General features: G+C 51.3%; 1 protein-coding gene across 2 annotated transcripts; it reads left to right on the top strand.

The window, feature by feature from the left end:
- Positions 1–1,426: 1,426 nt before the first annotated feature.
- On the top strand, positions 1,427–7,207 carry NR2F2 (nuclear receptor subfamily 2 group F member 2). 2 transcript variants are annotated; one of them, XM_063090398.1, is made up of 3 exons: positions 1,427–1,966; positions 3,518–4,045; positions 6,768–7,207. In XM_063090398.1, exons 1-3 carry the CDS (start codon positions 1,525–1,527, stop codon positions 7,040–7,042), a joined length of 1,245 nt encoding a protein of 414 aa, XP_062946468.1. In that variant the 5' UTR covers positions 1,427–1,524; the 3' UTR covers positions 7,043–7,207. The 2 variants fall into 2 exon arrangements, with proteins under 2 accessions (XP_062946468.1, XP_062946469.1); XM_063090399.1 differs by having other exon boundaries at positions 1,957–2,040.
- Positions 7,208–16,659: the final 9,452 nt, after the last annotated feature.

Genomic DNA, 16,659 nt, shown 5'->3' with positions numbered 1-16,659 from the left:
GCGCGCCTGGCCAGGCCAACCCCGGCTGCTGCCTTATAAGGCGCGCCGTCGCCATGGCAACGTGCGCTAAGTTGCAGCAGTCGTGTCAAAGTTCACTATATAGAGAGCTCAGTGAGCTGATCGCGGAGAAGCCACTTCTGCCAGCCCCGGCGCCTATAAATCGCATTCCCTCCCGCGCCCCCCTTTTTAGCATATTTGATCACTTTGATTCTCTGTTCTTTTCTCTCCGCGGTGTGTGTGTGCGTGCGCGCGTGTGTGTTTTCTTCTCCTCCTCCTCCTCTCCCCGAGTTGCCTCCTTTCTCCGGGTGCCGTGCTGCCTTTTTCCCCTCTTTCATTCTTTCTCTCCGTCTTTTTCTCCCCCCTCTGCGCACGAAGGATGTGCTTCTAGGTGGTGATCTGCCCTCCTCTCTCTCTTTTATCATTTCTCCCCCGCCGCCGGCGAGTTGACTCTTTCCCTATGTGTGTGAGGCGGCGGCGGCAGCAGCAGCAGCAGCGGCTCCGGCGGCGGCAGCAGCGGCAGCAGCGACTTCAGCGGCGGCGGCGGCGCTAGACGCGGCGGCTCCGGGCCCGACCCGGCGGCTTCGGCGGCGGCTCCGGCGGCGGCGGCGGCGGCGGCCCGGGCGGCCCGCAGGGAGCGGCGAGCGGCCTCCACCCGGCGACAGCGGGCGGCGGCGGCCGGAGCGAGCGAGGCGCGCGCCGGACGCCCGGGGCAGGCGGCGGCGGCGGCCCAGCGCCAGGACGACGCCGCGCAGCGCCCGACGCGGACCACTTTCATGCTGATTCCCCCGGACCCGGGCAGCGCTCCGGCCACTCCGCGGGCCGCTGGCCTCCGCCCCGGCCTGCCCAGATCTCTGGGCGCGCCCGCGCCCGGCGCCTCTGCTCTCCTAGTCCTCCTGATTTCGATGGCTTTCCTGAATGGCTGACTGTGGGCTGCCCTGGACTTGGCCCCCGGACAGTCGCCTCTCCTCCTCCTCCTCCTCCACCACCACCTCCTCCTCCTCCTCCTGCAACTCCTCGGCTGCACACCAGCCCTGAGAGCGAGAGAGTGAACGAGAGAGGGAGGGAGAGAGTGAGAGCGAGCGAGATCTTTGGAAAGATCTTTTTTTTTTTTTTTTTTTTGCCTCTTACTTCTGTCTTGAAGCCAGACAATCGACTTGCAGCTCTCCCTCCCCTCCCTCTCTCTCCACGTTCTTCTACCACTCGCTCTCCTGTCCCCTACCCCTCCCCTCCCGGCGGAAAACCCCCCGAAACCAACAAAGCTGAGCCGAGGGAAACAAACAAAACAAATACACCGGGCCAGACAAGCAACCGACAAAACTTTGCAAAAGCAAAAACAAAAAAAGGAAAAACTAACCAACCTCAAGCAACCAGCCCCCCGAGCCACCCGGGGCGCCCTCCCGCGCCCTCTCGCACCCTCGCACACACAAAAGGCGGCGCGCCGGAGCCCGAGACCCGGGAGCCGCCGCCGCCCCGCCGCCGCCCGCAGCCAGGGGAGCAGGAAGTCCGGACGCGGCCCCCATAGATATGGCAATGGTAGTCAGCACGTGGCGCGACCCTCAGGACGAGGTGCCCGGCTCGCAGGGCAGCCAGGCCTCGCAGGCGCCGCCCGTGCCCGGCCCGCCGCCCGGCGCCCCTCACACGCCACAGACGCCCGGCCAAGGGGGCCCGGCCAGCACGCCGGCCCAGACGGCGGCAGGCGGCCAGGGCGGCCCTGGCGGCCCGGGCGGCGACAAGCAGCAGCAGCAGCAGCACATCGAGTGTGTGGTGTGCGGGGACAAGTCAAGCGGCAAGCACTACGGCCAGTTCACGTGCGAGGGCTGCAAGAGCTTCTTCAAGCGCAGCGTGCGGAGGAACCTGAGCTACACGTGCCGCGCCAACCGGAACTGTCCCATCGACCAGCACCACCGCAACCAGTGCCAGTACTGCCGCCTCAAAAAGTGCCTCAAAGTGGGCATGAGACGGGAAGGTATCGGCCTCTCATTTCTCCCCCCCTCGCCCGGGGTCCCGGGGCTCTGGGTGCGTTTTGCTAGCCTGCTCTGGGTAAGGACACAGAAGCCCCAAGCTCTTCTCTTCGTATTGCAGCCAAAAGGGGTTTTATACTAACAGCGAGTTCTGCAGTGGAATCCAGACCCCCCAAATCCGCATGCTTGGCCGACTGATTTCCTTCTCTACTCTCTCTTCGGGCTGTTTTCATTTTCTTTGCATTGATTGCGAGTTCATTCGAGTTCGCCTTTCTGCAAGGGATGGGGTAGTGTTTGTTGTTGTTGTTGTTTTAAAGCCTGGTTTACTTCTCTCTCTCTCCTTGTTTTTCCTGCATGTTCAACATATGTCCCTCCTCCCCTCCCCTCTTCCCAACCCCCACCCTCTCAAAAAAAAAAAAAAAAAACAACCTGAGATTGTACTTTTGTACAGGAGGTTCAAATTACAAATAGCAATTTTATGCACTTCGCCGTATTAACGCTGCCGCCCGGGCAGCGCTCATGTGATCCTCCGTGGATTAACATTCTGCTAAAAAAAAAAAAAAAAAATACCTCTTTTCTTTTTTCCTTTCACTTTTGAAACGAGGAGAGCACGATAAGGGAGTAGGAAAGGGTGGGCGAGGGGCCCTTGGCGGCTGCTTTCGCTCTGGGCGAGTTGGGTCTTTGTGATATAAAATTCGCCGAGCGCCGCGAGCCGTGTTCTGCCAATGGCGCGCTCGGCGCGGGGCGCGGGCTCCGGGTTGGGGCGAGCCAAAGCCGGGGTTTCTTTGTGTTTCTGCGAGAGCGACTCTCCCGGTTCGGAGTCGGATAACAGCCGGAGCCCAAGCCTCACCGGCTTTCCACGGCCCTCACGGGCCCTGCCCGGGCTCCGCCGGCACCGGCCGCCTGCTCCCTGCCTCTCCCCGGCTTCCTCTCGCCTCAGCCGGCCTCTCTCTCTCCGCCCTCTCCTTCCGTCTCTCTTTCTCCGAGCAAGAGCACACTGATTAGGCAGACGCCAGGTCTCGGCTCTCTGCTCCTCTCTCACCCGGGGTTCCCCGCCCGGCTGGGGCTGGGGCTACGGGGTTTGGGGAAGAGTCGTTCCGAGGTGGCCACGGGCCGTCTGGGGTGAACCTTGTGTCTTTTGCAAAAGCGTCCTCACCCTCCCCCCAGACTCGCCCCTCCCGCTCCCTCTCCTCCAATCAATAAGAAATATCAGCTGTTTAGCAGTAAAGAAGAAAGATGCCCTCAGAATGCTACATCCCGCCCACAGCACTGGGGACCCTGAGGCAAAGTGGCTAATTCTGGGTCCTCGGCCGACCAGCCCCGAGCGGGCCTCGGAGGCAAGTGTGCCGCTCTGGCCATCAGAGCTTGCCTGGGTGGTGGTTTGAGAGGACTGGTGCCGGACGCCCGGCGACTCCCGGGTCTGGGGCAGGCCTGCCTGGTTTTTGTGCTGTTCAGGGCCTGGGGCAGGTGGGGGTCGGGCTGGGGCAGAAACTGCCGGGAGACCTGTGGACCGAGGCTGGTCATTAATTGCGGAGTGTCTCCTTTCCTCCCCGCAGCGGTGCAGAGGGGCAGGATGCCGCCCACCCAGCCGACCCACGGGCAGTTCGCGCTGACCAACGGGGACCCCCTCAACTGCCACTCGTACCTGTCTGGATATATTTCCCTGCTGCTGCGCGCCGAGCCCTATCCCACGTCGCGCTTCGGCAGTCAGTGCATGCAGCCCAACAACATCATGGGCATCGAGAACATTTGCGAACTGGCTGCGCGGATGCTCTTCAGCGCCGTCGAGTGGGCCCGGAACATCCCCTTCTTCCCTGACCTGCAGATCACGGACCAGGTGGCCCTGCTTCGCCTCACCTGGAGCGAGCTGTTTGTGTTGAATGCGGCGCAGTGCTCCATGCCCCTCCACGTCGCTCCCCTCCTGGCTGCCGCCGGCCTGCACGCCTCGCCCATGTCCGCCGACCGGGTGGTCGCCTTTATGGACCACATACGGATCTTCCAAGAGCAAGTGGAGAAGCTCAAGGCACTGCACGTCGACTCGGCCGAGTACAGCTGCCTCAAGGCCATAGTCCTGTTCACCTCAGGTAGGAAGGAGGCCTGTCCTCTGATGTCCAAGGGCTCCTAGCCTAGAGTTAGGGCCCAGAGAACTTGGGAGTCCCCAGGGTAAGCCCAACCTCCCCCTTGAAAGGCCAAACTGTTGAGAGCAACTTGAAGTGAGAATTCTGTATAGCTGCTGGGCATCACCAGGCCTGTCCTGGGGAGAAGAGAGGAAGGTTGGGCTGCAGAAAGGTTGCTTCAGACACAGACTCCCCAAATGGGCCATAGGGCAGCCTCTCAGGCCTATTCCCCTCCTGCAGTAGGCAGACTGGGATGTATTCTCCTGCTCCCCGCCCCCCAACCCAGGCTCAATGGGTCTGCTGTGCCCTGGGGAACTTCTTCAACCCCCTGGCTTTCTCTGGCACCCTGGCTGGGCCTCTAGGAGATGCCCCTGGGCACTGGAGCAGCCCTGGCATTATCCCTTCAGGGGAAGGTTTGTTCCTGCAGGGAAAAAGTTTGCCTGCTAACTCAGGAGGAGTTGGAGCTCCAGGCAAATCCAACCTGAGGGAGGCAGTTTTCAAAATCATTCTTACTAAAATAATGTAGACCGCCAGGAAAGGGGAAAGGAGCTGTCAGGAAGGGGCAAGAGGAGGAAAGGGACCATCATAACTCTTCAGAATTCTGCAACATTTTAAAGACTGGCCTCTTGCTCCTCCTGCCCAGGCAAACACTTAAGGCAATTTTCAAACAACTCCATGTGTATGCCAACTTGGGCTGGATATGAATGTTGCTGGGGATATAAAACCATCATTGACTGTATTATGAAATCTAATTAGTTTGCATGTAGTTTAACCTGTGTGAGTAATAGATCTGATATTAATTAACTCTTGAGGCCAAATGATTTTTGAAAGTGTCTGGCTTTCCATTTCGGGCCACACCTGAGTCTTTTGGCTGCCTCCAGGCTGAGTTCAGGTGGGTGGAAATCACCCCCCCCTTCACATTCTTGTACTAAGTTGTCAGCTGATCCCTTTGTCATGGCTGAGAGGGGAAAGGGGTTCCTGATTAAGAATAACAAACATTTAGACATTAACAGACCTTGGAACCTAGTCACCAACTACAAATTTTTAAGCTTTTAGTCAGGAAACCAGGATAGATGTGCAGTTTATGTGGCAAACAAAAAGGAGGACCACAATTTCTTCCTCATTGTTTGAAAGAAGTCTGGGGAACCAAGTCATTCACTGAGTCTATTGCAGGTTCCGAGTCCTCAACCCGCTCTCTTTCATACATTACTGCTTTTCAGATAAAATGTCCCCCGACGGCCACCCCAAATTCTGCTTTCCAAAGTCCTTAGGTAATCAGTTAGAGGGCAGTGTCAGGGCAGGGAAGAGCTGTATGCAGAGGCTTGGATCTGGATTATTTTTCTCTTGAGCCTATCATACCTAGAACGTTTGCCTGATTCAAATACACAGGCAGGATATTCCCTTTCCCCACAGCCACCTTCACTCCTATCCCATAACCCAACACCCAGCCCATGTTTTCAGATGATGGGGGTGGTTGTTAATTTCTTGGTATCATTGTTAGCTCTCAATCTTACCCTTGGTCTTTCAAGGAAAGAATTGTGTGATACTGTCGTAACAGTTTATTACTATTTGCAAAATGTGGAGGCCTGTGTGGAGAATGCAAATCGCCTCACAAAGAGATAAAGGTTCTTGTTATCTGATTCAGATGGAAACACACACTACTGATGCCATGCTGAGGGAAGGAGTCCTATGCAAACAGATCTTTCAATTGCTGACTACAGTCACCTATGCATTCTGTAGACATGCAGAGTCCTAGACACACACATGAGGGTATTGCATGTGTGTTCTGGTTCTTGGGGTGGAGGTGGTGGTGGCTGTTTTTAAATATCTGTTTTAATGATTCACAATATGCATGTGTTAACCCCAGTCTTGTCTGGGGAGCCCTGAAAGGTCAGGTCACAACCTGAACCGCCTTCACCAAGAAGTCTCTCATTTCAAAGGCACTTATTGTATTTTCACATATCAGAAAAAAGAAAAGTGTTTTCCTGAAGATAGCAGGGAGGGGGGTTGCTTCTTGGAGGGACCTGGGTTTAAAAAAATAAAGGGGGGTGGAAGAGAAAGGGAGAGAGAAGAAAAGGGGGAAAAGAAACAGCTCAAATGAACAGAGAGATCACAGTTTGCATGGCTGCCCTTCAATAGGCTAAACTGACAAGATCAGTTTTAAAGGGCCACTTAAATCAGTTTCAAAGACTGGAGAAAAATGAGTCGCCCTCTTTGGGGAGAATCTGAGGCTGGGTCGTGGACGCCATTACTCGGGGGGGGGGGGGGGGGGGCTGGGCCAGGTTGTTGCCCCCCCCCCCCATGACTATATAATTATAACCCAAACTATTATTTACAGAGGAGGAGGGGAGGAGTGCTGGCGCATTTGGTTTCATCTGTTTACTGACTTGGGCCAGATAGACCCACTGCACTTCTGCTTGGGCCTCTCAGTGACCCAGCCTGGGGACTGGGAGCAGTGAAAGCCTGTAGCACACTGAGCTGTGTTTTATTTTAAAGCAAACACTCTGGGACCATCGAATGCTCTTTGTCACCCACCCCCCTTAAGTTTTCAGTACATAGGCATTTGCTCCAACTCTGGTTGGGGCAGTTTGACAGAGCACTGTGCACACACCTCATGTGACCCATTTCAAACCTCTTAATCTGATGACTGAATTCTTCTTCTTTTTTTTTTTTTTTAACTTTCTTCCAGATGCCTGTGGTCTCTCTGATGTAGCCCATGTGGAAAGTTTGCAGGAAAAATCCCAGTGTGCTTTGGAAGAATACGTTAGGAGCCAGTACCCCAACCAGCCAACGCGATTCGGAAAGCTTTTGCTTCGCCTCCCTTCCCTCCGCACGGTCTCCTCCTCAGTCATAGAGCAATTGTTTTTCGTCCGTTTGGTAGGTAAAACCCCCATCGAAACCCTCATCCGGGATATGTTACTGTCCGGCAGCAGTTTTAACTGGCCGTATATGGCAATTCAATAAATAAATAAATCAAAATAAGAAGGGGGAGTGAAACAGAGAAAGAAAAGGCAAAAGACTGGTTTGTTTGCTTAATTTCCTTCTGTTAAGAAAGGATATAAAAGGATGTTACAAGTTTGCTAAAAGAAGAGAGGGAAGAATTTAATGGACTGTGAATTTCAAAAAAAAAAAAAAAGACTGTCAAATGAACTTTTACAGAATGCATTAAAAAAAAAAAAAAAAAACTCCTGTGTCGGTCAGAACAACTTGCTACTTATCATTTTTGTATAAAAAGGAAATTAGTCTTTTTCTTTTTTTGGTAAATTTTTGAAAAATATTGCTAAAAGTGCATTTAAGGAGATTGGGAGAAAATTAGCAGAATGGAGAAAGTAAGTCTTTTTTTTTTTTTTTCCAAATTATTAATTGTCCTGTGTCTATGTACCTCTAGCTGTTCTTTTTTGTACTTTTCTGGTTCCAAACCAGTTTATTCTGTGGTTCTATAATAAGTTTTGATATAATCTTGGCTTCTTAAAAACTGTGTATCATTAAATATATGTTCTGCAAGAATTAAAACTGAGTCCATGAAAATATCATAGGAAGACATAAAACTTTAAAAGGCAACTCAAAGATAATGGAAACGCACTTACAAGTGGTGACCAAAAATTTTAGGTGAAGTTGAGCACTCTAATTAGAGAACTGGAGGAACCACATACAACATTTAACTTCCCCTACCCTGCCCCCCCCCCACAAGACACCATGACAAACCTAGCTTTTTAAAAATATTTTAAGAAAGAGAATGAACTGTGGAATTTATTGGCAGCCAAGGAATGTGTCCAAGACACATGCTGAGGTTTTGAATAAAAAGTGAACTTTTGTAATTTGAATTGGGTCCCGCTTAGTTCTTGAATTGTTATGAAAATCCTATATCTGTTTGTATATTTGCAAACCCTTTGTATTATAATTGTTGATATTTTCCCTTTTTAAAAAAAATACCATTGAAATCAGCATGACAAAATAACACTGTTGGCACTTATAGGTAACGTGATTGATTCAGTATCTTAGAGTTTACAGTTTGTGTTTTAAAAAAAACTGAAGGTTTTTTTTTTAAGTGCAACATTTCTGTATACTGTAAAAGTTATAATAACTGAACTGTTTGGTCGAGTCTTTGTGTGTTATATTCCAAGGAAAATTGAAAGTATTCAGAAATTAAAATATTATTTGATATCTGAAATCTGTTTGGCTGTCCCCACTCACTGTCTTTCCATCGAGAAGAGCCCCTGTGAGCTCTCGTGAGCCGGGCTGGGGGCTGCATTTGTTTACTCCTCTCAGTCAGTTTGTTCAAAGGTGGACTAGTGTATTTGCCTGTTTAATTTGGGTGGGGGGGAGGGAAGCTGAAGTTAATGGTTTATCTATGGTTTAGGAAGTGCCATACTGATATAGTAAACCACCCCAATTCACCTAATCCGCCTTTTAATTAAAAATGGATTTTCCAGGAAAAAAGGCCCTTATATTTGTCACACTTAAGTGCCTGCTTAGGGAAGGTATTGTGAAAAGTATTAGAAATCTTGAGATCAGTATCTATTTTATGATCAGAAAAAAATACTCTTTTGTACATTTCTGACAGTTATGCAGAAGATTGTTCAAGCAAGCTAATCACAGCATTGTAAATACAGGGCAGCTGTTTGCCATGAGTTTTTCCTTAAATAGGTGTGATTTTTAAAAAATATATTCTGTGGTTCTCATCTCGCGTGGTTGTTGAGAGGATTTCAAATCCAGTCATATAGGTCATAGCTCTGAAGGGGTTGTTTTTAATGTACATATGATAACTTGCAGTTGGACTGCCTCTCCCCTCCCCCCGCCTTACCTTCAGTCTGTGAGAGCATGACCACAGGTTAAGGGAATCTTTTCCATTGGAGTTATTATGTACATAAAAATACATCGACATTTTGACATTTCAGATTGTGTAGATACAATCTGTACTGCTCTTGGAATCCTTTGTCCTTAGAAGCCAAATTAAGAAAAAGAAGAGAGAGAAAGAAAGAAGGAAGGAAACTTTACAGGGTGTGCTAATTTGGAAGTAGTAACTATTTGTTTCGGAGTCTCCCCCCCCCCCCCACCCCCGCCTTTTCTCTTTTCCTGGTTTGGAGGAAGCTCAGTGCTGGGAGCTTGCAATTTTGTTCTTCTTGAGTCTTTCTAAGTGCCGTGCCCCTCCCCATCCAAATACTTCACCATCCAAATACTTCTGGTTGTGGTTTAATTTTAAAAGGGAGGACTAGCGAGGGAGGTGAAAAGTAAAAGGATCATTTTATAAAGTGTGTTAAACTTTGATATTCAGTTCCAGTCAATACATGCAGATCAGAAAAATCTGTCTGATTTGTGCATTTGAGCAGAGTTCTCCATCTGACCCTCTCTTTCTGTAGATATATACGTATATAAATATAAGTAAGCTCTTAGTGCACAGTATCGCTGACCTTTAAGTTCGAGGTTTTGTCGGTTGTTGTTTATTTTCTCCTCTTGCAAGTGCTATCCATGTGAGTGTGTGAAGTTTCTCTAATAAGTAAAACACAGGCCCTTTTCCTTGTTTGTTTTCTGTTAGTTTATTGTAAACAGCCATTTGTTGTAAATTATTATTGGCATTAAATTATAATTTATGACTTTCAAAGCAAAAGACGGTCCCTGTTTTATTATGCTTTAAGCATGTGTCCTAGACATTGGAAATCTCTCTCTCACTCTAAGTTTCAGCAGTAAGTGGGTCTGCGAGGCAGAAAAACAGGACCCAAAATTTTTCCACCGGTTAAAACAAACCCCCTTGTATATGTGTAGAGTGGCCGGAGGAGGATCTGTTTAGAGTCTTGAGTTTGGTTTAAGTTTATTGCATTTAAAGAAAGTTTTTCTTTTCACGCTGAGTTAGAACAAAAGATCTTTGCTGCGACTGAATTGGACAAAAGACGAGGGCTGGGACCCAGCGAGTGCGTTCTGTGTGAAATTGACGAGATCTTTAAAAAAGCTGCTAAACATGGCGACTCTTTCCCTTTAAGTGTCTCTTTTTCCTTGCTGGATTTTTTTTTTCCCCCATCTGATCTGAGCTCGCTTTATTTCTTTTCCCAGCCCCGCTCCCCCTCCTCCTCTTGGCGCTCGGGGGTGTGAGAGAACCCAGTTAGACGCGAAATGCAACAATAGTCCGAGGAGAGAGAGAGAGGGGCGATCGCTGCTTCTCGCCACTTGCAAACAAACCTGGGGGAAGATTGAGCCGGGGGCGATTCTAGCCTGTTCGCTCGGCTCGCGGCCGCCTTGCCTCGGCCTTTCAGCAGAAACTCTCCTCGGGCCGCGAGGGGCTGGGGCTCAAAGTTAGCGGGCGACGTCCGGGGCTGGGTCCGCGGAGACGGCTGGGTTAGCATCCGGCCGGCTGCAGGGACAGGGGCCTGGAGTTGGCAGCTGCTGCAGGAAAGTGCCTGCCCCCCAGCCCCCGCCCCCACTTACGTGCGGCAGAATTCCGCCAGCGCCCCCGGAAAGTCCGGGGTGTCGGGCGCGCGGAGCTGCACTCCTGGGATGTGCCTTAAGCGGCGACAGGCGGGGGGCGGGGGCGGGGGGCGGTCAGGGAGATCTCGAGCGTGTGAAACTCTGCCTTGAAGCTCGCTTTTGACTTGGTCCTATGAGCTGAGCCAACATGGCGTCTCCCATTGCACCGCGAGCGCCGGGCTGCCAGGCACGGCAGGGCCGGGTAATAGAAAACACATTGGTTACAAAAAAGAAAAAAAAAAAAAAAAAAAAAAGCGGGGTGGGGGTGGGGGGCTGAAGACCATTCTATCTGCAGGCAGAAAACCCTCTTTTAAACTCTTGCTGGCAAATGAGTGCGGTCCTCGATTATTCTGTAATTAAAGCGACAGAATTCGTAGGGAAAATATTGGTAAGGCAGCACCCTACCCCTCTTTTTGCACCCCTCCCCCCGGCTTATATTCAGGAGAGTGGATTTCATATCTCCTCTTCCTCCAAGAACCAAATTAGAAAAATAAAAAGTCTGTATCTGCAAATGATCTTAAATGTTTGAATGGTATAGGGGGAGGGGGAGAGGCCAGTATTTACAGACCTCGGTCAGTTCTCGCGCTCATTAATGCAGGGGCTGCGGCGGGGTTTGCGCGGGCCGGAGCCGAGCTGGGGAGGGGGGCGGGCCGCGAGCCCCGCCGGACGTGAGCAGAACTTGCTGCTGGCACGTCAAAGTTATAGGAAAGGTGGCTTTCCGGAAGGAAGGTTGGTTAGGGGGTGGAAGCGAGCAGGGGCCTAGGACCGGTTCCGGGTGGGTGGTCGCAGGCACTAGAAATGTGTGAGCCCGCTTGGACTGCGCGCCTGGCAGGAGCGCGACTGCAGGGAAGGATCCTCTTTCTGTAATAGGTTTGAGAGCGGGCAAAGGCGGCTGTGGGACAGACCTGGCCTCCCAGAGAGGGTCTTCTGAGGGCCTCCGCAGAGACAGTGAATGGGGCCGGGCCCCGCTCTTGGCCAACCAGGGAATCGCCACCTACGTCCAATGCCAGCTCCAGCCCCGGCCTGGAGACCCCGGTCTCTCAGCCGCCTGGGACAGGAGCGAGGTACCCTGAATTCCAGGCCTCGTCAAGATTTATTGAAGTTGGGTTTTAAAAACGTGCTTCAGATGATTTTTCCCATTTTCTCAGATTTCAAAGGCTCCCTGCAGTGCGGCTGCCTAATTAATGGTGAAATTCAACTAAATCTAATTATGCAGTAATTTTAAAGCAGTTAGTGCTGGGCGTTGGTTTGTAATAGGACCCCAGTTTTTTAAAGTTTGCTTACTGTGTTGGTTTAGGGGAATGCTATCTTTTGTATGGTAAAGAAAAAGGGGGGAAATAGTTTTACTGCATGAACCGGAGGGCTGAGAACTGCCTCCCACCCTACCTTCATCTCCGTCCCCAGTTCTATGTTTCCCTCCTCTCTTTTTTCTCTCCCAAGCTCACACTAAAAAGCCGAGCGAGGTGCTAACCCAACAAGGAGACCCATTTTCATAGTCAGATGGGAAAGGGAGAATCTTTCATATGAAAGAGACAAAGGGTTTGGTATCTGCCCTCTTGGACATATCTGTAAATGCCTGAAAACGGGGAAAGGACTCTCATCTCCTCTAATAGAGAAAGATTTTCTCCCCTTAACATCTACTGTCATTAAGGCTCAAAGCTGACTCTTGGAGTTATAAATCTTATCGTCCTTCTGATAACACACTTGTAATAAGTTAGCGTCCAATTCAAAGTGAATTGTAAAACTGCCTCATTTAATATGGCATCTGTGTCATTAAAACTTTTTTTTTTTTTTTTCCCCTCGCGTCTTGCAGGTCTGGCCTTCCGGCTAGCGCCGAGGTGCCTGATTGGGCCTCTGGGGTAGGGCCGAGGGGAAGAAAGGTGTGAGAGATGGGCTACCTGGCTTCAGAGCCTCTAGATCTTAGACTGGGGTGAGAGATCCCCCAAGGCAGAGAGGGTGGGGGGTCGGTGTTCCCCTCTCCCAACCCCCCCCCCCAGCGACCCCCTCGAAATGACGTTTCTTGAAAGAAACATGCTTGTGATTAGCTAAGCAAACACATCTGCTTTCGGAGTTGGGCCTTCGTTAATTAGCTGAACAAAGAGCCGTTTTGCTTTTTACCTTTTGCTGGAGGAGAGTGTGTTATTTCAGGAGTGTCGCGGGCCCTCCTCTTTTCAATTGCAGCCACGACGTTAATTTTATTGGGATTACTGATGGGAAATGAGGTGGCGCAGGCTTCCGAGAGGAAAAGCTTGATCATTACCCCCTTTGGAACTATATTTTTCCGCAGAACCTCCTGCTCGCGAGGAGGGGGCGTGGTGGGGGGAGGTGAACTGCGCAGCAAGTTCGGAGCAATTGGAATCAGGCTCGCGGTACGCTGATCTCGGGTGACAGAGCGTGTGTTGAAGCTGAACTCTATAATTTGCGCTTCTGTTCCTTTATTAGGCCTGGACAACGAACTAATGAGCTTTGGCCCAGCACAATGTCACTTGTATTTATTTTCTTATGGCAACTTTGAGATAGCGGAAGTGTTCCTTACCAAGAGCCAGGGAGGGCCCGAAGTCCTGCCGGCTGCTGTCCCGGCCCGGGTTGGTGGCTGTGTCCCAGGAGAGCGAGGGTGCTGCAAGAGTGCGCGCTGAGCTGGCGAAGCCCGAGGACCGGGCCTTTAGGCGAGGCCCTTGGGGCACTCAGGCGTTAGGCCCTTTGGACGTCCAGGCATCCATGCAGACCTAGCTTCCTAAGAATGAGCTCGAGGGGCGCGAGGCAAGTCCGGGACAAGTTCCCAGGCACTAGAGAGGGGCAAAGGTGGCTTGGCTCCCTCACGGAGCCAGGCAGAAGAGGGTTCCTCCAGCAGAGCCTGCCAGGCCAGGGAGCCCTCTGAGACAGCGGGCTATCTCGCCTGGGGACCTGGGCGTCTGCTTTGTGCTGCGAGAGGCCTGGACCAGCTCTGTGGCTATCTGTTAGAGGGGTTGGGTGGAGAGATGCTTTAATGGGGTTCTTGGGGTCCTGGAGTGCAGAAGCTGCCTCCCTTCTCTTCCTACTTTGGCTGCTCCAAAGAGTCTCAGTTGGAGAGGCCTAGAATAAAGTAAAGAAAGTGGGGGGTGGGGATAGAAAGGGTCGGCGGAGGCAGCGCAGGGCTTCCCTTGTGCCCCAACAGAGAGAATACAAGCCCCCACGTGGGGGTTGAGGGAGCAGGGGAAGGGAAACCCCCGGGAACTGCAAGGGGAGCGGGTACTTCTGCGCTCCGCAGCCGGAGACTTCCCGCGGCTCTTGCCGAGCTCCCCGCCAGGCAGCCTTTGCTAACAACGCCCAGGCTCTGCCCCCGCCCGCCCCATCTCTCCTCGCCTCCCCTCGCTTCATCCCTCTGCCTTAGTACCCCCTCCCCACCTCTTCCTTCCTTCCTGCAAATGGGTGTTAACGTGGGTCTTTATGTTCTGTCTATAACTAGGATGTAATCACGCGCCCCATGCCTCTCTCTAAAAGCATTTAATAAATGTCTATTAAAGCGCTACAAATGTAAGATGAATTTAGTGGCGCGGCTGCCTCCCTGAATCCGAACGGTAATGATGGATTTATCAACGGGGATTCGCCTTCAGCACAGCGAGGGAGGTTTACTCAGCAAATATGTCGGCGAGCACCCACCCAAATACAATCATTTGATCCCCTGTGGGCGCCAGCCGCTGTGCCCCTTTCCACCGCCGGCTTGGCGGGACAGGGTCGCCGGCGTCCAGCGCCGGGCCCAGAGGACCAGGGGGGTGGCCAAGCCCATCTCTTGGTCTCTGCCCCTTCCTCTGTCTCCTCTCGGCCTGCTGCTATCGTCCATAGGTGAGAGTGGGGGACCTCGCACGGAAGTTTGGAGGTGGAGAGTGGGGTGGTGGCAGTGCCAAAGCGCAAAATGAAGTGTGGGCTGTCTTGACTTTGCTCGGAGACATCAGTGGACGCCCTCGTGCCCTTCCTGATTTTGAAGGGGTATCAATTGTTCCTGAGTCTGTGAGTGGGCGTTTAAGTGCCCTGGCTTTGACTACATTTTAGGGCCTGGGATTTTCCGGCCAGCCCTGGACACCATTCTAGGGAAGGAGTCTCAGTGACAGAGGCCTTCGGTCCCCAGGCCCTCTGAGGGGCATAGGTGTGGCCAGAGCGGGTGCCCTGCGTACCCATCTTCCTCGAGCTCCCTGGAACCCATAGCAGAGGCGGCTATTATCAAAGGTTGGGGAAGGGCTTCCAAGGCAGGGGCTAAACTTCCAAGTCTCTCCCTCTAAACTGATCCAGCTTCTCCCCCACTTGCCACCGTGGAGCCCACCGGCCATTTTAACGTTTTTGTGGCTGTGGATTTTTAGAATTTGATTTAGGCTGTGATCGTTAACATGCACATCCCAATGACCCACCACCTCTTTCTTTTTGTCTTTTCTCTTTCTGTCTTTCGAGGGAAAGGAAAGTGCTGGCCTGTTTCATCAAGCCCAGTTCGCATTTGCTTTGGCCTCTGATTTCTCTTTCTTCTTTGGAAATTTCATTGAGATGTCTCTGTACTTCGCTTGTCAGTTATCTTTGTTCCTTTTAAATAAAGGGCTTTTAAATGGACTTATTGCTCCCAGCGTGGGTTCCTCTCTCTAAATGTTAGAAAATTGTGCCATCTACCCGCTATGCTGAGTACTGTCACACTCGGAGACCTCGGGGACCTCCGGGCCGGCTTCAATGCTGTAGTGTCAGGGGCCGCGGGCAGCAGGAGGAGGGGGCGGCTCACGTGGATTTTTACAGATCTGCGCCTGCAGCTGGCCCGCGTGGCCACGCCAGGGCAAGGCCCTCGAGGCGCGCGGCCGCCGGCTTGATGGCGGCCGCGAACTTGGCTGCAGCGATTGATCGAGGACCAAATCGCAGGCGTGGCTGAGACTCTTCCCTTCTCCGCGATGCGGCTGGCGGAGGGGTCGCCGCGGCTGGTTTTAGACACGAACAGTCGCTCTTGGGGGCAGGGAAAACAGAGGACCATGGGGGTGGGGGGCTGTCTGGCAGGAATGGAGGGGGGATTTCGCCACGCGGCTTTGGAGCGCTCCCGCCGCCTCTCCAGCCTGCTCTCTCCCTGGGGAAAGCAAGTGGCTATGGCGGGCGAAGAGTGACGGTCCGCCGAGTGGCTTCCCCTTCTCTTGGCCAGAGAGAGCTTGGGCCAGGCAGTTCGGCTGCAACTTTCAGATCTCTTTTCTCCGATGGAGATATTTCTGGTGTCTTTTGGAAGGGCAGGACTACTTTCCTTAAGAGGAGTGTAGTTTAGATAGATCTCGTTTGAAGAAGTCAGGTGTCTGAAGGTCTCCTCACCACGACCCCTCCTCTGCAAAACACCCACCCGCAACCGCAGCTTTTTAAAAATGAGTTAAAATGGATTAACAGTTTAAATTTTATTATGTGGCTACCCCTCTCAGATGTATTTTTTTTTTTTTTTAACCCATTAGGAGTATTAGCTAAGATTTCCAAGTGTCAGCTTGCGGGGGAAAAAATTCTCCGATACAGTGTATGACTTTTATTACATGTTTCACACTGTTCGAGAAATGGAGTTTTAAGCAACATACAATTAAATCTATATTGCTGTTTGGAGAAGGGCCAAGGAACTCAGCAATCAATTAGTTTAGATCTTTTGATACTTGTTGCTAAAATCAAAGTATAAAACGACAATCTCTAGGTGTATAATAAGTGCAGCTGCTTTCCCCATTTTTTCCTAAGATCCTGTAGCTACCACGTAGGAAATGACAGTCGCTTTTTTCCCCCAAGTTTTTCTCCCCGATTCTTCTGCAAAGATTAGTCTTTAAATAATCAGACTATTTTTCTATGGGTTAATTTCGCCTCCATTTTCTCTCCCTCACTGAAGTTTCTCATTTCCTGCCTTTATTTGCTTGGTTTAATTTTTTTAAATGAATTTATTTTTAATTTTTATTACTTGAAAATGAATATCCCATTCGCTGCTCTCTTTCTTCCCCATCCCCTTACCTGACACTAAGAAGGGAAACTGTGTTGTTTAATAACCCAGTAATACAGTGGTTTCCAGACAAAGGCAAAGTTATATACTTTATAACCACAACAGGAAGAGACCCGCCCCCCCTCTCGTTCTCACTCGCTCTCATATCTCTTCAAGTAAGCAG

The sequence above is a fragment of the Cynocephalus volans genome, chromosome 3 (genome assembly GCF_027409185.1).
Source record: "Cynocephalus volans isolate mCynVol1 chromosome 3, mCynVol1.pri, whole genome shotgun sequence".
In the NCBI taxonomy this organism is placed as follows: Eukaryota; Metazoa; Chordata; class Mammalia; order Dermoptera; family Cynocephalidae; genus Cynocephalus; species Cynocephalus volans.
The sequence above is the reverse complement of the archived record's forward strand: the minus strand, read 5'-3'. Positions and strand labels throughout refer to the sequence as shown.

Bases quoted from the DNA above. Each gene is read 5' to 3' on its own strand.
- NR2F2 (XM_063090398.1), top strand. From the start codon at position 1,525: ATGGCAATGGTAGTCAGCACGTGGCGCGACCCTCAGGACGAGGTGCCC. The intron at 1,967-3,517 runs GTATCGGCCTCT...TCCTCCCCGCAG, and splicing joins AGTGGGCATGAGACGGGAAG to CGGTGCAGAGGGGCAGGATG. The intron at 4,046-6,767 runs GTAGGAAGGAGG...ACTTTCTTCCAG, and splicing joins CATAGTCCTGTTCACCTCAG to ATGCCTGTGGTCTCTCTGAT.